Below are 20230 nucleotides of genomic sequence, written 5' to 3' on the forward strand. Positions count from 1 at the left end.
TATCTGTTTACCAAAGAGTAATGGTCCAGAACAGTACTGCACTGGAAAATGTCAGTGTTTCCCAGTTCTCAGTCTGACATCTTCTGGAGTGGTCAAAATTGTTGAACTGTAGATTAATTATAAATCATAAATCTCGTCATTTTGCAATGTTATGGAATTCTTTAATCAAGCTGGATCCTTGGTAACTACCGTGCGCGTCCAAGTAATTACTGCTGGTGAAGCGATGTCTTTGGCAGGAGATTTCTAGTTCTTTCTGAAATGAGAAGTAAAAGAAAAGATTTTGTTTGATAGACCGGGCAGCTTTCAGAATGCTCCTGGGGACATGCTCGTTGATAACCCATCGGTACAATGTGGAAACCGTTCACCTGAGTGATTAATCAGGTTCATTTCTATTCTTGCATATAATACTGAATGTTAATTTTAAAACTCATAGTGGTGTTTAGTAAAGAAGTGCCTAGTCAGGCTCTGCTCTCCTCTGAAAACTACGCTTTTGTGGTTTATTATATTCGTTTGCACATTGTACAGAAAACCTGAAATAAGGATTTCCTAGGTAGATTGTCTCTTAAAAGATACAATTATGTTTCCTTTTACGTCATGTGACATTTTTAGAGGAAAGTACAGGTACTATAGTTTTAATGTAGAGAAAAATATATGGCTTTATCCTACATTTCTGTGCCTTTTCCAACCCACCCCACCTCCAAGAAAAAAAAGGAGAGGGCGAAAAGCCTCTAACCTGGGTTGCTGTCTAACAGTGCTGCTCCCAGGCCACCAAACTTCTTGACCGGGCCACCTTGGCATCCAGTTTGTGGACCAGTAACCCTTGCATGCAGGATCTGATCTTCTTGATCCGTGCCAGCAAAATGCAAAGCCAGGATCCTCGTTTGGTGGCATCTGCTGTGCCACGGAGTGAGCCTGAGGACACACGGACAGTCTGCGCTTGGAAATGGTCCCCAGGTGTCCTCAGGCCAGCACAGCCTCACCAGCTTTTCCCATTGCAAAGTAAGGGTCAACTTGGAAGAACATTGGAATTATTACAGGCTTCAACTAACAAAAACATACATTAAAATTCTCCTTCATGCTGATGATAAGCTTGCTCTGTTTTTCTTCCAAGAGCATCTTTAACTGTTGCACTATCTGCTTTGGAGCTGTATTTGTACAGACGCTCGCTGATAGCTGAGCCTGACTGTTGCCTGCTCTCTTTGGTAGGTCAGCAAAACTGGAGCGGAGGGGGCTGTTCTTGATGAAGCTAAAAATATCAATAAGTCTTTGTCTGCTTTAGGCAATGTGATATCTGCCTTGGCAGAAGGAACTGTAAGTAATCCTGTTTTGTATTGTTGGAGAATGGCTTGTTATCTATCTGTTTCTTTGCCATGCACATAAAAAAAATAAGCTAACATTTCAATTCAGAATTAAGAAAATATTAGCTTTCCAACCACAAACCAGTGACACTTTTGCTATTCTGCTAAAGATAAGAGTCTAATTCTCAGTGATTTCACTTGAGTGGTTATCCAATCTCAGCACAATCAGAACAATTACTCTTCAGGGTTGTGTGCTTCAGATCCATTAAACCTGCATTATCGACTCATGTTCCCTCTCATTAAGATATCATCATCTAAAAAAAATTGTTCTTGTTGCTTCCTTATATTTTGATTAGAAAACCCATGTTCCATACCGAGACAGCAAAATGACCCGAATACTTCAGGATTCCCTTGGTGGGAACTGCAGAACCACCATCGTGATCTGCTGTTCTCCTTCTGTGTTCAACGAAGCAGAAACTAAGTCGACCCTGATGTTCGGACAGCGGTGAGTCCTGCTCGGCATTTGGCTGGATGACACTTACTTGGGCTCTTCCACATGTTCTGAAACAGCCGTGCCGAGGGGAGCGAGATGATCGGGCATTTTAAAATACAGAGGTTATAGTTTCTGCACTTGTTAGAAAAACAGTACTGGGGAACTTGAGAAAAAATGTCCCTTTATTCTCTATGGTACCAGAAAAATAGATGATCATGTTGGCCAGTGGCTGAACTACTTAGAAGCTCTGATAATTTTTCCTTCAGAAAGTATAAAGTGCAGAAATCAGAAGACTGAAGTCAGAAGAAATGTAAGCAGTGAAGTGTAGTAGTTCAGATTAAGCAGATTAAAAGGTAAAATATCTTTTAAAAATGTTTTATTTTTTTAATCTAGATTAAAAGGGGTTTCTTTTGCTCTGTAATATATAACAGGGCTCCAGGATCTCTGGGCAGTTGTATATATGGGTACATTAGGAAGTGTGTGTAGAGGAAGTCAGGTGTCTGTTATTTCAGTTTACATTTCTCTTGGTTTCATATCTTGGTAAACTTACCTTTCTTTTGGGGGCAAAACAATTTTGAACCGACTCTGTGCATCCTGGCTAGCAAAGGTTTGGAGTGATGTGATGTGACTAACACTTTTCTAGGAGGAGGAACGATTTTAACATGTCCATTACTGAGGACTAGGATGGCACCTGAAAGAACTGGGAAAATAGCTAAATCCTTCATGGAAGTGCTTGATTTGGATTTATTGTAGGGGTTTTGTTTGTTTGCTTAAAAGCTCTAGAATTGGGCTGAAATACAGGATGCAGGTAGGAGGACAGTGCTGCACTGGACCTGCAGAGCAGCACACGTGCTGTACGTAGCCAGCGGTATTTGTCAGCGGTTTGCACAGAAATATTGCTGTCCAGGAGAAGTGGTTTCTTTTACAGCCTCTTGGCTTGTGGTGTCTCATTTTTCTGATGGGATGGTGTTAAGAGCCTGAATAACATTAAAGAGAAAGTATATGAGTCATGGGTGATTGCTGGTTCCTCCATTTTTCCTAGCAAAAAAGAGTTATATCACCATTAAAATAGGTATCAGGAGTAAAATTCATCTTCCCAGACCCGCTTAAACTAATCAACATATGCATGTGCTCCTCTTAGTAGTGAGTCCATTCCTTCTCTTTCAGCTTCATCTTTTTTTTGTGTGTTTTTTATATTGTTTTGCGTTTAGTTGCTAGTAAGTACGTCATCCATCATAGGGTAGCACACTTGATAAACTTCATGATGCGGCATTTTTTTCCCGTAGTGCAGTTAAATGAGTGGAAACTTGAGCCATGCTTTTGGCAGAGACAATATGTAGAAACCAACCATTAGGCATCTGTGTATTATAAAAGTACAGGGTTATTTAAAAATGTTTCAGAGGTAATAAAACTCCTGTTGCCACACAATGCAAATCACTGGAGTATGAGCCACAGGTGAGAGTGTTTTCTTGCTAATGAAACAAAGTTTCAGACTTTTTAGTGACTGGCCACATTTCAAGGATGCTTTAAATCAGTAAGTGAAGCTGCAAAGGAGATAATTAAGCTGATGTGCTCTCCCCAAAGGACAGTTAACCTGCGTATCTATAGCTCATGCATAGCCATAGTTTCTTGCACTGACATTTTTCAAACTGTTAGCAGGTTTATCTGTTATTCCTTTCCTTAGCCTCTATTTTATTCAGTAACACTGGAGTCATTTGGAGGGACTTGGTGCCGGAGCAACGAAGGGCAAAGATCCGAAGCTTTCTTAATTCATAGTGATGTGTTTGTTTTCTTCTTTTTAAATGTGGATTTAATAGAGCAGGTGCCGGGCAGCTTTTTCTGCTTGCTTTGCATTTTCTAGGGCAATTGTTTGGTTCCATTGGAGCTAAGCGCTTTCACAATAACAAAGTGGTGGTGGCTGTTGTTAGAAGGGTTTAAATCTTGTGCTATTTTTGCCTAGAGAGGCAATAACTCGTGAGGCTGCCTGCAGCGAAACAGGCTCGGGATCGGGCTCCCTTCCCACTGAGAACTCTCCTCAGCCCAACAGCCACCCCGATACCTGCTGCTGACCAACATTTCTCCTCCTCCCCTTCTTTCCACCCTCAAAAACATATTTGAAAGCGCCATTTGCCTTTCAAGAGGGCTAAGTTCCTATATCTCTACTCCGTTGACATCCTTCATGCTGTGATACTTGAAATATGGTTTTGTCAGTGGAGTTTAAGGGATGTGGGATGTTCTACAGCAGGTCCCAGGCCAGGGGAAGCTGCGAGGTGACAGCTTACCTAGCAGAGCAATAATGACAGGACTTGGTCTCATCCTAAATCTAAGAACAGTTTCCGGAGCTCCCCTTTCTGGAGGAATCAGAAGAGGCAGAGCCGTGCCTAACTGGGCAGCGGCTGCTGCATTTTGATACAGAAAATTTCAATTCAGGCTTCCAGGTAGGGTTTGAGAGCAAATGGAATTGTGGCGTTGCATTTCAGAAAATAAATTGCAAACATATAGTGGTTTCTCTTTGTGTTACAGAAGGAATTCTGAATCCTTACTGTTGGTTTTAGACCAAACAATCTGACACCTGTTTTTGTTGCGCAGAGCTAAGACAATTAAGAACACGGTCTCTGTGAACCTGGAGCTGACCGCGGAGGAGTGGAAGAAAAAGTACGAGAAGGAGAAGGACAAAAACAAGAGTCTGAAGAATGTTATCCAGCACCTAGAGCTGGAACTGAACAGGTGGAGAAACGGTACGTACCAGAAAATGGAATGGATATGGGTCTTTGTATTTTTAAGTTACGTATGTTTAAATTTTGCCGTAAATCAAAAATACTAGTTCTAAGATCACTGTTCAGAGTTGTAGCTCACGCTTTATAATAATAAATGAAAGGTGGAAAAGCAAAAACCAGGGAAGCCAGCAGCAGCCATGCACAGAAGGTATCATTTTAAACGCCCAAACTGGCATGAATAGCAGCTGTAGAGAATACAGGAATATCAATAATTTTTAATAATATTGGTAATACTATTAAAGAAGAGGTAAAATTACATTATGTTAATTTTTTTTTAAAGAACTTTGCTCCTCAGGCCTGAGAACCCATTCTATTATGCTTTAAGGTAACTACATCTTGGGGTTCTTTTTATAATTGAATTTAGCATTGGAATAATTAGTCCATTAGCACAATGATTAGAAATGTCCTCTGATGAGAATAATCACCACTTGGCTCCTTCTGTTGCTTCTAAGTGGAATTTATGTTGAGAACAGCCAATTTTCTGTTTAGAAACACAGGGAATTGCTGTTCAGGATGCGTTTTAAGATCAAGTGCTGGTTGGCAGCGGAGGAAGAATATTTCTATGCATACATACTAAGTAAAGATTCTTTATTTAATCTGTTGCCAAATAGGTTTAGGAAACCATCCTTAGTTTTCATTTTTATTTGACATGTTAAGAAGAGCCCAAACAAACAAAACCAACCCCCCCAAGAAGCAACAAACAAACCAACCCTGCTCCACCTTACAGCCTGAAATCCCAACAAACCCCCGACAGTAAAATACTGCTTCTTTGAATCATCTTTCTCTTCTAAACCGCTTGTCATCCTGCGTGTCCGTGCGTCTAACAGTTCAACAGTCTGGAATCCTTGCAAATGTGAAGTATCTAAAGCAAGAACAAATCTGTGATTTAATTATTAGTCACAATTTGGTTTGCGCCGTCACGTCTGGTTTTGAACATCCCGGGTGAAATCACTGCTTAAAAGATAATAACTGACCTTTATGGGTGCAAAAAATCGCTGCTTTCTGTCGGCTGCCTGTGCTGGTTTTGGCTTTTCTGATGAGATCGTTACCTAATGATTGTGCTCCGTGTCTTTCTCTGGAGACTCCAGCCCAGGGAATATTTCCCTTATCAGCACAGCACAATTGCTATGGAGACGGTCGGGCTGCTCGTGGTGCTGCGGAGCGCTGGGGATTTACAACCTGCTTGCGTTCTGCGTCTTTCATTCTGTGTTTGCTAAATGTGATGACTTTCATTTCCTTCCCCTTCTAGAAACATTTCTTTTTTCAGAAATCTTCATATAGATCCTTTCTACGTACTGTGTGAACAAGCCTTATAACGTGCTGTCTTTATTGTTTTGTCTAAATATACACACACCCCCTCATCCCCTATGTCTGTGCTGCTTTTCTTATTGGCGTTGCCCAGCAATACATTCAATGCATTTAAAATACTATTGATTTCTTGTCTGACCTTCTGAAATAGTGTCATTTGGAAGGGTATTCTGTCAAAGGGAGCTCTTCACAAATGCAAGTGTCACAGAAATTGCATCTTGAATATGAAATCCAAGATAGATGCATAAATATGTGCTTGGTGTAGCTTGTTCTAGAAATTAGAGAATAATATACAAAATATAATTGTATAATAGCAGAAAATGGGTGTTCCCAGTTGTCCCTGAGGCAGGATTTGTGCAGCCTTGTATGCAAGCGCACAGTTTGGTCAGTGTTTTACAGGTAGGAAGATGTTCTCATCCAAGCATCGCTGTCAAATCCAGGCTCCCCTCCTCCTTTCATTTGTGGTAGTTTGCCATACAAACCTTTTGAGCAACGTGAAATACCACAACAAAATGAAAATGTACAGACCCATTTGGGGATGATCCTGATGGATTCTCTGCAGCCCGAGCAGCGTTTGCTCAGCGTGCGAGGTCCCATGCCTGACCTGAGCCCACCTTCCCACTCTGCTCCAGGGAAATGCAACCAGGAAAAAGCAATTTACATTTTTTCTCATTAGTAATATAAAATATTATATATATATTATCTAAAATAATATATAATAATAAATAATCGAGCCATTAAGGATAGAGCAAAAGGTATTTTTAGTGGAGTACTTTTATAGAGGTTGTGGTACTTGTTTTCATATTACTCTTTTTCATGCTTCAAGCTTGAAAACATTATCTTCTCTGTTACTTGGTCATGCTCTTTCATGCCCTGTTTTGTTTTCCTTTGGGACCTGAATTAGCCTGCCTTTTTGCTTTTTGATATATTTGTCCTGATTGCTTGTTTCCTTGGCAGTAAGATAAATAGTGCCTACACTGTTTTGGCAAGAGGAATGGCTAGTAAAGCTCTAAGAGACTAAAATACTGTAGCTTTTCACAGAAAAGGAGAAAAACCTGTTTGTGCAGAAGGGTTGGATGTAACGTTTGCACACCTCAAGCAGTGAGTGGAGCTTTCAGTGGCTCGCAGACTCTCACAGTATATTTAATTTTTGGCATGAGTGCCTTGCCCGTCCCTCTTCACTGAACTGCGGCAGGCTCGGAATTGTGACACACGGTGATACCGGAGACAATATTCCCTGCAGAAAATGATCTTGAAAGAAAATGTAGAGGGAGCACATCTTGTTTGGTATGCATAGGCAACATCTGAAAATTGGTGCATGCGCTTTAATTTTAGATGTGACAAAGCAGAAGGTGAATATAATTTGAAATGCAGCTGTCTGGCTTGTTGTCCCGATGCTCCAACAGTTCATTGTGAGGGAGAAAGAGCTGATAAGGCAGCTGGAAATTTGGAGAGGAAGAGACATTTAATGACTTGATACGGCTTTAGGCTGATAGCCATGTGGGTTTTTTTCCCTCCTTATTTACACTTTTGTTAATCCATGGAGCTAAACTCATCTGTAGCGGGCTTGAGTGACAGGGGAACCAGGAGTTCAGTGTTTTTAATGGCAGCCAGTTGAACTCTTGCTGCATTTTACATGTTTTGAACCATGGAGTTCATTTTTCTAATGAGTTTGGCCACCTTTCCGCACCTACTTTTCCTGTCGTTTGTATGTGTGGCAGTTCCCTGCCTTGCACAGCTGCGTCTGGCCCTTTGCTTTGCTGAGTCCCTCTCAGCAGCTGTGAAGGACCATGCTGGGATGTCCATGGTTTTGGGCAACGCTCTCTTGGATTGTAATGAGCACGGACTGTGTGTCTGCAGGAGAAGCGGTGCCTGAAGATGAACAGATCAGCGCAAAGGACCAGAAGAACCTGGAGCCTTGCGATAACACCCCCATTATTGACAACATCACACCGGTTGTTGCCAGCATCTCGACAGAGGAGAAGCAGAAATATGATGACGAGATCGCCAGTCTCTACCGACAGCTGGATGATAAGGTGTGAACATTTGGTTTGACTCCATTTGCTGGGTGTAAATGGAAAACTAAGCCAAAATGGGTGGGTGTCTCTGTATTTCTTGAGCACTATGAACTGGCGAATGTTCCGAAGTTTGAAACGCTGTCACCGTATAAAAACAGATCTTGTTTTATAGTGTCGGCTGTCTGCCTTTGTTCCCTCTGCAGACAGTGTTTGGGGGCATTCTCCATGAAATCGGAGCCACTTTCGCCTTTCATATTAAGGGCTCCATACAGGCTTTTCAGCACTCCTTTTCTTCAGTGATTTCTGCACCTCGGCAAACTGTAACGTCACCTCAGAGAATGAAAAAGAGGGAGACTGTATCTTAATATTTTTAATGTATTTCTTGTGTATCAGAATTTTAAAGAAAACAGATGACCATCCCATGGGTCTCTTTTGCTCGTGTTGTTCTAGCTGTGAACACCACTTGGAGTGCAGGTGCCTTTTTAAATTATTTATTTGCACAGCTTGATATACATCATTGGCACTTAAAGCTATCAGCAAGATATTTACTGAGCACTTGCCATTAATAGCTCTGGCTTGTGTGGAGATAAGAAGTGGGGGGAAGAAGGGCATGCGAAAACCATTGACCGTTATGGATGAGAACAGCTTAAAAGGCAAAAGTTTTCAGGGTAGCGTTAATCATGAATCAAAACATGATTTTAACTTCCAAGAAATTCCAGCTTTGCTGGGATGGAGAATACCTTCCCCATAGCAGTCTCTAAAAAAAAAGTCATCTATTTTTCACTTCCCCTCATCAAAAGTAGCAAAGCCCATTGAATTATTCTTGAGGGAACTCGCAACAGGTTTGTTTTACCCTAGAAAACATGGGAAGCATCATTTAGTGCATTACTGCAGTGCTACAGAAAATGAGAAGGTATTTGATCTCCAAAACAAAACTAAAATGTCACCATTTATAACAGGATACGTTATTGTGTTGTATCTGGGACTATTTTCATATTAGCAAATGCAGTTGAGGGGTCCAAGTTCTGTGTTGTGGTTTGAGCTTCCTCTTTCATTAACGCAGTTACGGCTGGCTGTAAATTGTAGTTGGTTAATAAACCTGCCTCTAATGATCTCTCTTCAGCTGAAATTTGGGGACAGAGAGAGGGAGGGCGTGTATGTGTTTGTTCATCTATAAGACATCACATATGTCAGCAAAGCCTCCTGCAAGTTCTAAGGTGTAACTCTGACCATATCAGTGTCTTGATTACCATCAGAGACTCCTCTGCCTAAGTATAGGAGTGTAAATAGCATATATACCAGAGCAAACAGCATTGCTTATACTATATAGCTCTGTGTACTTTTTCTCCCCCCTTGCACCCCTCAAACATGCACAAGGTTTGCTATGGCATTATTCGTGTCTCTTCTCTAGAAAGGGGAAATAAAAGTGACCAAATGAGAACTGTGCAAAGCAACTAAAAATCTCCAACCCTGTTTCATTGCAGGATGATGAAATCAACCAGCAGAGCCAGCTGGCGGAGAAACTAAAGCAACAAATGTTGGATCAAGAGGAGGTAAAAAAGCAAACAAACAAAAAACCGAAAACAAACCCACCAATCAAAACCAAACTTACATTTTGCTTGTGAGACCCTTGTTTAGTGATCCTGTCACAGTTGTTGGCTAAATATATTCATATTAACCAGATACAATTCAACAGGTAAGAGAAACCTATGTGACAGCTGGGTTTAAACTTCTGATTTCGTAATATCCTCAGAAGAGCATTAAGCCTTGATAACTCCTTGTAATAGCATGCTATCCTGCTGGGAAGTGATGCTGGAGGTACCAAGGAAGGAGTGTGGCCAGTATTTTTTAAACTTCAGATGTGTTTTTCAAGTGTCCGTATCCTTTCAGTTATCTAGACTCCATGGACTGTAGGTGGTTACCACATTTCCTAGTTTGACAGTATAGAAATTACACCTGGTAATAAATTACTGATGTTCATTATTTTGGTGGTTAGAGACAGTACTGTGAGAAATCTGTGAGACTGAAAATTGATGATGGGTACTGCCACGGATTTGCTTTAAAATCTTGGATCTCTGACTTTAAACACTTTATTTCATTGCTTCGGTCCATAAAATGAGTGTGGTTTTTAAGCTGGAGAATACGAACACTAAACTTACAGTCATTTCCTTATCTATCATTTGTTTAACAGAGGTTTTGAAGATGTAAAATCTGGCAATAACACCAAATTACCAAGTTCCCTGAATGTTGCTATAATATTTCTTAGAAGATGGTTTTATGCTGGTTTTCAAACTGTGGGAAACTGCAGGAGGACCCGTCAATGAACAATATGATCCTGGTGTGGAGCTTCACTCGTTATTAGTGTTTCGAGGTGTTGGTCTCTCCCAGCTGTCCCAGCCACTTCAGCTGGAGTACAGCATCATGCTGGCTGCTTTTTGGGGTGTGAAACCTCTCTTGTAGTTGGAAAAATGATTCTGTCCGTGCCTTAATCAAACCTGCAGAAAGGATTTCCAAAGTTCGTCTCCTTAGCAGGGAGAGAACGCTGTATGAAATGTCTGTCACTTGTCACTCGTGGCTTACCTGCCACCTTTGGGGACTTGTCCTCGCTGCAGGAATCACCATTGTTATTTTACTCCATGATGAAGCTCTTCATTCACTTGCTGCAAGTTCCTTTTTATGACTCTGTGTTACATGCTACCCATGTCCCTGGCTATACAAATGTAACAGAATTTTATGCATTCTCAGCAACATTATTTTCTGATGTGTGTTATTTAGGCATCTCACTTTGCCCATCTTTTTTACATCAGCGTTCTCATCTAAAGCTTGTTTTTTCCTCTTGTGTCTTATTTTATAAGTGAAGTGCATTCCTTTAATTTGTGTTACATATTTGGGAGCGTGCTGTACGCTGGCTTATTCCCCACCCTCTCTGTTCCATGCTCAATACACATCTGGAAGATGAATCAAGTTTCCAGTGGCCTTGCAGACCACTTTTCCCCACTTTTCACACATATTTTAGTCTCACTTTGCTGACTTGATGAAGCCTCCGCAGCTGATGTTACACTGCTTGCTCAGCAGGTTTCGCTGCTGCATCTGAGACACTTGTCCATCTCTTACCTTTGAAAGCCAGTGCATTATTTTTGTTTTCTTCTTTAAGGGTGTTGAATTAGTTTTTCGAGGTTTTGTCGTCCATGTGTGAGCTTCACCTGCTCTGTGGGGGCGATTCTTGGAGCCCGTGATTAGCTCTATGATACAGATGTGCTGCAGAGCAGCTGCCTCATTCCGCTTCCCTCTAATTAACCAGAGTGCTTTTTTTCTGCTTGATTAATATAGCAGGTTAATTATAAATCTAAGGCCTGCCACAGATGATATGTGCCGATACCGCTATCTTTTGGTACATTTTCACCACCAGCTGTTTCTTAGGGTTTGTATTTGGGGGGATTGTGAGTCTTCCACTCTTCATCTTTTGTGCTGTGAACAGATCCACAAAGTGCGGCAGCCACCGTCTCCTTCCCTTTGTTGACAACTGATCAGTATAACGTGTTATCAATAGCTTTTTGAAATCTTGATGGTGTATTTTTCCACATTGTATCAACAAGAATCTTCTGGGGAGCTGTGTTGTTGCTTTAGGTGATATGTAACACTTCCCTTTACTTGCAGTCACAGTAATATTCACACAGAAATTTTCTCAAGTAAATGTAAATAATAGTTCCATCTGTGTTTAGTAGAAAGATTATTTTAAGCTATTTTGTTGTTTAAATATTTACATGCCATCTGGCTTTGGCAATTCAGTGGGTTTTTCCGTAACGTGAGTGCACTTCTGAGGCTGCAGCATTTCCAGTGAGGAAAATTTCCTTTACATCCGAATCCTCCCTTCACCACTTTGGGCATGTGCCAGTGCCTGAAGCTGCCGGCTTGGCTTCCCATTTCCCATTAGCGCTCGGAGCAAAACAACCCAGTGTCTTCTCTGAAATGTCTCCTTTTAGGTGCTCCTTTTTGGAGAAATGTTTCTGTTTAGCTTGGGGTGTCCCACTGAACTTCTTGATGGCCTGGGAGGCAGCGGGCAGTGGTGGGGCAGGCCACAAGTCCACCAGTAGTGCCGATTTTGTTCTCCTGTCCAAGAAAGCTGCACTACAGCAATATTTTACTAATCCATCCATGGGAAGGCTTGGAAATCAGCAGGTTTTGTGAGTGAGTGTCCAGTCTTTGTTGTTAGGATGACCTGGAAGCATGAATGCCTACTTGTAGCTCATGCGCTAAATTTTAGATGTTATTGCTCTATATTTTATGTTTTTCTTCTCAAAATTTGTTCTTCCCAAAAGTATTTTATTGGCAATAAATGTTAAGTGGCACCTTTTATTTATTTATTTTCCCATCATTCTGCAGTATATGACTGCTGTTGAGTCTGGTTTCGTGCTAAGAACATGATAGCTGAAACTTTGAGCCTTTAACACCTGCATGGAGTAGTGCAGCGGCAAGGAAGAGGAGACAATCAGCGCTGCCACTGAAACTTCAGCATCTCTCCTAGTAGCACCCAAAGAGCACATTTAATAAGTTTTACAAATCAGAAATACTCACTAGTATGTGTGAAATCTGTATTTTCTTCTTCAGTTAGTGTTTTCCCTTGGCAAATATAAGCAACTAATCTGTCTGCAGCATCGTGCTTCAGATGATAACTGAGAGTAATCATCATAGGTTTTCTTATCAAAATATCCCTCTACTGCCACAGGATCTTTGAGGCTGCCTCAGAGAGCCCTTTCACTTGGTTCAGTTCAAAGCTGTGAGTCCGTGTTTAAACATTTTACTTTGTGGTATTTTTTGGTCCTAGATGCAGCTTTGGATTGAGGGCAGAAAATTCATTTTGAGCTATGATACTGTTTAAAATAAGTTTCTCTGCTTCAGTCTTGTGTCATAATAGGATTTGATTAAGATTTTTCTTTTCATTGAAGTTTAGCACTTTTTTGTTCCCTTTGAATACTTTTATGCTGAAAGTGATGCTGTTTCTGGTAGAGTAGCAGGATTTCTTCTTTCTGTCTCTCTTTGTCTGTTCTTGCCCTTTTCAATGTTACTTTTGAATGAGTTCTTGGGTGACCTAACGCCTCTGTGATATCTGGTTTCCAGCTTTTGGCCTCCACTAGGAGAGATTATGAGAAGATTCAAGAGGAGCTGACCCGTCTTCAGATTGAGAACGAAGCAGCGAAAGACGAAGTGAAAGAGGTCCTGCAGGCCCTGGAAGAGTTAGCTGTCAATTATGACCAGAAATCCCAAGAAGTGGAGGACAAAACAAGGACCAACGAGCAGCTGGCTGACGAGCTGGCACAGAAGAGTGTAAGAGCAAGGGGTTTATAGTCCTGGTTCCCTCCTCACCCCCAACTCTGCATTTCCCCTCAAGATTTCCATAGGGGCTCCCGAAGAACCGCCAGCCTCTGCCATCTCAGGAATCTTTCACAATATGTTGTTATGTAGGTTAAAAATTAGAATAGCAGGGAAGCTGTTAAAAGATCCCTATTTGCCAATGCTACCCTCTCTCTTCTATCTTAATTAAACGATAAAATTAAGGGAATTCACAAGCTGCTCTATGGGAGCTGATGGCAGATTGCGGCTCTGTTGCAACCTCTGTATTTTGCACAGCAGAGCAGCAACTGAACTGAATGTGAGAACTGGCCATTCTGTGTTTTGGTTATTGAAAAACTGTGTCATGCCAAGAAAGAGGTGAAAATCTGCTTTGTGCACATTGCAGCATTTTGTGGTTTTCTGGACTCTGCACCATGGAGCAGCAATTTTGCACAGTCAGGAGATTTCAAGGAAGGAATCCGAAAAAAATCAGCTTTACATGTACTGATCTAAGTAAAAAATCTGATCTGAGAAAAATCAAGATTGGCTTACTAGCTTAATACACCCTTAATTCCTTACACAAACTGAGGAAGCTGTTGTTGACAGGTCTGTTTTCATGGAAGACTTCATCATCCACTTCAGTAAAACAGATTACCATGAAATCCATTTGAAAAAAATGAGTTTTATATCCTTCTATATATGTTTGTCTGTGATTAACCTTTGACATGTGTTATGCAAATAAGATTCTTAGAGGATTTACATTTACATTCAGTAGATCTAAAGCAGCGAGTTGTGAAAGTGGATTATGGCAAGGGGGAATTGTTAGCGTCAGTATGTTGATCCAGTAGGAATGTTGAAGAAAATACAAGACAATACTGTGTAATGGATCTCGGAGAGGAACTGATGCCCTGTCTGCAGAGGGGTGACTTTTGCTTTTCAACCTTTCCAGAGTGCCCTGACAGCAACGCAGAGGGAGCTGGGCCAGTTGCAGGAGCTCAGTAACCACCAGAAGAAGAGAGCTACAGAAATCTTGAACTTGCTGCTGAAGGACCTGGGAGAGATTGGAGGAATCATTGGCACTAATGACGTTAAAACAGTAAGTTGGCTATTTTTACTGCTTGACCCCAAAGCTCCTGTAGTATCAAAATACTTGAGGTGGAAAGTGTGCGATACAGGTTTCTCCTCCCGGGATGCTGCTGTTTAAATACCGAGGAGATCTTTGTCAGGGTCAGAGATGTGTCTGTGCACACAATTACCACATTTATTCCCAGCTCGGTGTTTGAGGCCAGACTAATGCAGCCCATCTGTGTATCGATGCATTAATTAATGGGGGGTAGCTGAGTTTCCCCCAGAATAATACACACGTAGCCCTCCTCCTTCATTAACTGGCATGACCCAGAGCCTGAAGAATCTTTACTGGGGAGATGTGGCTTCTGGGTGGCTACTTTTTTGTTTGAAGTTTGTCCTAAAACTGTGCTGTAGCTGAACAGTTCTCAAAGCCACAGGTCTGTACTGATGGCTGCCTGGGGCACTCGCATGAAAAAATAGGCATGGAAGTTGTGTTTTGTGCATTCTAGTGTGTATTGCCTTTCGATGGTGACATCTTCAAAGAGCCCACACTTCCATGTGTGTTTCTGAACATAAGATGCTTTAAATGTACTGATTCCCAGCATTGGTGAATTTGTGCTAGATACCACATAAACATTTACATGATGGTAGGACCAGCTTAACTTTTGTGTATTGACCAATGGCCTTTCTAGATGAAAAATTACAGAGGATCATTTTCCTCTGAGGTAAGAAGGTGAGAATGGGGGTGAAGGTGGCTGAAGCAGCAAAAGCCTTGGTATCTGAACGTGCCTGGAGCTGGTGCAAATTTTAGCCAGCTTTGCTTTGAAATTTGTCTGTCTCTTGAGTGTAAAGGAGGTAGCGACTCACTTTGTCACACGTCTCGTGTTGTAGATGAACAGTATGCAAAGCCTCAGACAAGGTTTTTGTATAGTCGTTGCTAAATGACACATCTCTCATAGCAACTTTTCATTACCTAGAAAATCTTGCTGGTGATTTTAAAAGGACAGATAAGATGCCATTAGCACCACCTGAAAAAGAGCAATTGCTAAAACTGGTTAAGAAATGAATTATCAACCTGTATGTCTCTTACTTGCAATGCACTCCATTTTCTTGCTTTTCCTTCACTTCTCAGTTTTTGAGCACCGATCTCTCCTGAACTTTTTCAGAGGTCAAATGTAAAAGTAAGTGCAGCTGGAGACTCGGAGAGTTGTTGATATTCTGGTAAAGCCCAGCAGATGCTCTTGCTGCAGAGGCCACCATCCCAGGTACCAGACCTTGCTAGATGTTACAGCAACCTCTGGTGGCCGTTGTCATAGGAACTACGGGACATAGGACAAAATCTTTGAAAATGGAGGTGGAGTCTGTTAGATACAAGTTTTTATAGTAACCAGGATGTCAGCATTTTACAGGACAGCTGTCACTGTAAATAAGGCCAGATTGAGAAGCTTTTAGAAGAATAATTTCCAATTTGTTGGCAATTAGCATCCTCTCAAAGTGTGTTTAATTTCAGACCAGACTGAGGATTTTGGAAGCAGTTGCATTTTTTAGGCTGTTGGGAGAAGCTCCAGCGCGTGTTCTCTTCCCGTGGTGCTGGGAAAAAGGCAAAAAGCAGATGAAGTTGCCAGCCATGTGCTTCTCAAGGAGAATCTTCACAGCTTGTCAGTGCGTTACGTGAATTAAGTAGCTGAAGAAAAAATCATTAAGAGAAGACATGCAAATAAAAGTCAGCACGTTAAACCAGGGAAGGATATGATGTGTAAATAGAATGATATTAATATTTAGAATGAGAGCAGTTACTTCCCTCTTGCCAGGTGGGATTTCCAGACCCATGTCTGTCTAACAGCTCCTTACTGAAGAAGCACAACCCTTCAAGAGGAGATTTCTTTAAGGAATACTTTGAAAATGCTCCTCAGCTTACAGCTGCTTGAAAGAAGGAAAGTTTCCTGTGCTGGCGACATGAGAAGGTTTCTCCAAAACATGCTCTTTACATAATGGTGGGCTTGATTACTTTAGATATTGAACCACTAAACTTAGGAAGCACGCTGTATGTGCAAGCCTTAATTTCTCACTTTTGAGGCTTATCAGGGAAGAAACAGAGTGGTACAACATGTTTAAAGGTGACCTGAAGGTCTGTGGTTATTCCTTGAGTGCTGCCGTGCTTTCACAGAGGCTTCCTAGCTTTAGACAAGAGTTTCACAGCAGGAAAACCGCTTTGCGTTGACTTACCTGTAGGAACCACACCTTAAAGATCGCAATCTTGTGTGTGTTTAGTTAGCAGATGTGAACGGGGTGATTGAGGAGGAGTTCACCATGGCACGGCTTTACATCAGCAAGATGAAATCTGAGGTGAAGTCTCTGGTGAACCGCAGCAAACAGCTGGAGAGCGCCCAGATAGACTCCAACAGGAAGATGAACGCCAGCGAGAGGGAGCTCGCAGCCTGCCAGCTCCTCATTTCACAGGTGTTTGTTCCTTCCTTGGCCCTTTGCAGCAAGGTTTGACTTTCTCAGCCCCCTTCCTCATGAAATGTGTGTGCTGGGAGTGAGAAATTAGAATTCAGGGTGCAGAGTGGCATTTCTCCTGTTTTGTTGTTTTTCTTTTCTTTCTCTCTTCTCCCATTCCTCCCCCTCAATGTTTTTCAGCACATTCTGTGGCAAAATCCTGTCCTGCTGTCGATCTCGAAATGTTTTCTATGGCATAATACTGAAAGTCCTCCTCGAATTGGATTTCCTCTGCGTGCATTTGTATCTTGTACCATCACTTTCAAAGCAACCTGAGAAAAGAAGCAGTGATTGTATGGTTCACTAGCAAGACATTCAGAGAGCCTCCTGTACCTGGTCTGTTCGTATGCTAACAAGATAACTAGGCAGCAATATATAAAATGTTATGGAAAATATTACCATGTAAGCTAGAAATCTAGATGGTAGGAAGGCTTCACAGTGGGCAGCAGTGACAAGCGGTGACACTTGCTGCAGAGGAGGTAACTGCTTTGAAGTGGACACGTGAAGGGCAGGAGACAATAGAGCTGACTGTATTTCATTTGCTACCAGTTAGTGTAACAACACCTGGAACAAGGATAGCTTCTTGTTCTGCAGCACAATACCTTAATTAAGTTCTGCTTAATAAAGCTGTAGCTGTAAGACTGCTTCTTAATATTAAGGGGAGGTTGGAGTCCTGATGGTATTGGCTGGCCAAAGATGTCAAGTAAAAACTATATTTATCAACTTGTCTTAAAGTAGATCGTGGTTTGGCACGGGCACTGAAGGAAGTCATCCTGCCAGCCTGTGCTGCTCCCTTTCCTTGGGAGCTTAGGCTAGTAAAGCAGATGAAGGCTTGCCTCACAAAGCAGCTGTATGCACGCTTCAGCAGCAACGCTGAGCTGGAAATAGAGCTTTAGACGTGAGGAAGAAATTTTTGACACTGAGGGTGCTGAGGACCTGGCCCAGGTTGGCCAGAGAAGTGGTGGATGAACCATCCCTGGAGACATCCCAGGCCAGGCTGGATGGGGCTCTGAGCAACCTGAGCTGGTGCAGATGTCCCTGCTGCAAGGTCCCTTCAACCCAAACTGTCCTGTGAATAAAGGTCTTGGCAGGTGGTGGTGGGACAGTCTCTTTCAGCCGTCGCGTTGGCTTACGCTGACCCGGTGAGGAAGGGAGCAGAAGGCAGCCGGGCTCTTCTGTGGGGGTGGTGTTTGTCCTCTTTGAGTGTGGTCACTCTGGAATCACAGAGAGCTTCAATGCTCAGAGCTTGTCACAAGCGAGCCCTGCTGTCCTCTGTACCTGCTTACAGAGAGGAGAATGGAGGGTTAGGATTTGAGGCTTATCCTTGTGGAAAGAGGAAATATAAGAGACGAGACTGCAAAGCCAGTTGAATCTGAGCTGTGGTCAGACATGGTCAGTGGTCTAGAAACTTCTCTCAGCCGAGGTGTTTCGTTGGCCAGGAACACTGCCTGTTCACCAAGGGGCATGTACATGACTGTAGTCCATTGATCTACAAGTTTCTGGTGCTTTCGAGGGAGGGGAGGTGTACCTGCCACAGCTACTAAGTGTGACCTTTCAAAACACAGCCTCTTTTGGTCTGTTAGCTCCTTCTCAGATCGTTTGCTGTATTGTCTCCTAGTCATCAGCTCTGGATGTGGAGAGCTTCCTATTTTATCTCCTGTATGTAGAGGAGTACATGTGTTCTTAGGTAACAAACTGTGGTACTCACTTCTCATTGCTATCCCCCGTGTCTTTAAAGCATGAAGCAAAGATCAAGTCCCTTACAGACTACATGCAAAATATGGAGCAGAAGAGAAGGCAGCTGGAAGAGTCCCAGGACTCTCTCAATGAAGAACTTGCCAAGTTACGTGCTCAAGGTACAACACTGGGTCTTGTGGTCATCATTTCTTCTACCAGCTGTATCTGAGAAAATTCAGTGTTGGCTGAAGTATCACCTGTACAGTACACGACATTTTATTGTCTGCTTAGGATTTTGTGGTGAAGACATAAATCGTGATCCAGAATATTTAACAGATTGCATTTCCTTATGTTGCATTTCAGATAAAACCAGAATTATCCCTTTCAGCCCAGTCCATTCACACAATACAGAGAAACTTAATTTTTCCAAGGAATCAAAAATTTTGTGATGCGCTTAACCTTATGTTTTAATGACATAAGAAATAATAATAATAGTAATAATAATAATAAAAAACCTTTAGCAAAATAGCACCAATCAATCTTGCTAAATCTCTGTTCTGTAAAATTCTTGGATATCCATCTAATTTCAGTTGCCCCCTGCCCCATTCAAAAGGAAGCTGCTTCCCTTAGGATTGAGTAAAAGCATCCAGCTGACTTCATTCTAAGAATTGCTGCTTTATCCCACTTCTGATTTAATGTAGGAAATGTATATCAAAAGCAGTTCTTGTAGCATTGCTGAGCTCCTGTTTTGTGTTTAATTACAATGTGGTGGGTGGTCTGAAAATAATGTGGGTTGTTATAGAGGAAAAGAAGGTTTGGGCAGTATGGTCACAGGTTGGGTACTGCAAATCATGGCTGTGTCTGCCCCTCCAAACCCATCTCCCCTGCAAAAGCAGGAACAGTTTTGTTATGCTTTTTTTAAAATGGCTGGATAAAACATGTCCTGGAACTGTGCACTTAATCCTCAATTGTCTCCCATTTTAAACAGAAAAAATGCACGAAGTCAGCTTCAAGGATAAGGAGAAGGAACATCTGACCCGGCTTCAGGACGCAGAGGAGATGAAGGTAGCGTGGCGTGCAGCAATTCTAGAAGGCATTTCTCAGTGACATTGTTCATTAAGCTGATAATTAGGGTGTAATTTTGTCTCCCTTCACACGTTATGTGCTTTTAGAAAACACTTTCGGCCTCTGTCAGAATTGCCAGGTTCTGTTAGAAAATCCGACCTCATGTAATTGAGTGACCTTTGGGAAATTAGAGAACTTGCTGGTATTGAGGTTGTTGACCAGATGATGGCAAAAAGTAAGTTAGAGCTTGAATATCTGAGGTGAGTTTGTCCTCTGAGCAGCTTGTAAGCTGAGCCAACTTCAAGGAGCAGAGAGGTTCAGTGGACTGTGTTCATTTGGGTTCCTCAGATCACACGAATGGAGAAGCGAAATATAAGAGCCAGTATATTGCATCCATCCTCGAGAACAGTTTTGTTATATACAACTGAAAAATGATACCGATTCACCTCTATGTTACTTCGATTTTTTGCCAGTGGAACTCTGCTGAAAGTCAATTTGCTAAGTAGTGAATCAGAGTATTGGGGCTAATGTAATTTAGGGACTAAAATTGGATAAAATAGAGGCCAGACCACTTTCCCAAATTGTTTTGCAAGAATTCTGACTATGTCCTAGAAATAATAATGAAATAAAAACCTGTTTTCCGATATTTTCCTCTTCCTTTCGGATGCAACGAAGAAATGTTAGGAGAGAGTTGTG

The 20230-nt window shown here is 41.8% G+C and overlaps 1 protein-coding gene across 1 annotated transcript in view; it reads left to right on the forward strand.

Moving 5' to 3' along the window:
* The window catches only part of KIF5C (kinesin family member 5C), a gene marked incomplete at both ends in the record, with an annotated part of 69124 nt that overhangs the window by 40865 nt on the left and 8029 nt on the right, over positions 1 to 20230 (forward strand). The window contains 10 exons of the mRNA XM_080347075.1: positions 1207 to 1311; positions 1655 to 1803; positions 4381 to 4529; positions 7737 to 7912; positions 9379 to 9447; positions 13013 to 13219; positions 14175 to 14321; positions 16565 to 16753; positions 18531 to 18648; positions 19458 to 19534. Of these exons, the coding sequence (XP_080203201.1) occupies positions 1207 to 1311; positions 1655 to 1803; positions 4381 to 4529; positions 7737 to 7912; positions 9379 to 9447; positions 13013 to 13219; positions 14175 to 14321; positions 16565 to 16753; positions 18531 to 18648; positions 19458 to 19534 (1386 nt within the window). The remainder of the gene's footprint in view (positions 1 to 1206; positions 1312 to 1654; positions 1804 to 4380; positions 4530 to 7736; positions 7913 to 9378; positions 9448 to 13012; positions 13220 to 14174; positions 14322 to 16564; positions 16754 to 18530; positions 18649 to 19457; positions 19535 to 20230) is intronic.

Source organism: Nesoenas mayeri (genome assembly GCF_963082525.1).
Source record: "Nesoenas mayeri genome assembly, chromosome: 6".
Classification (NCBI taxonomy): domain Eukaryota; kingdom Metazoa; phylum Chordata; class Aves; order Columbiformes; family Columbidae; genus Nesoenas; species Nesoenas mayeri.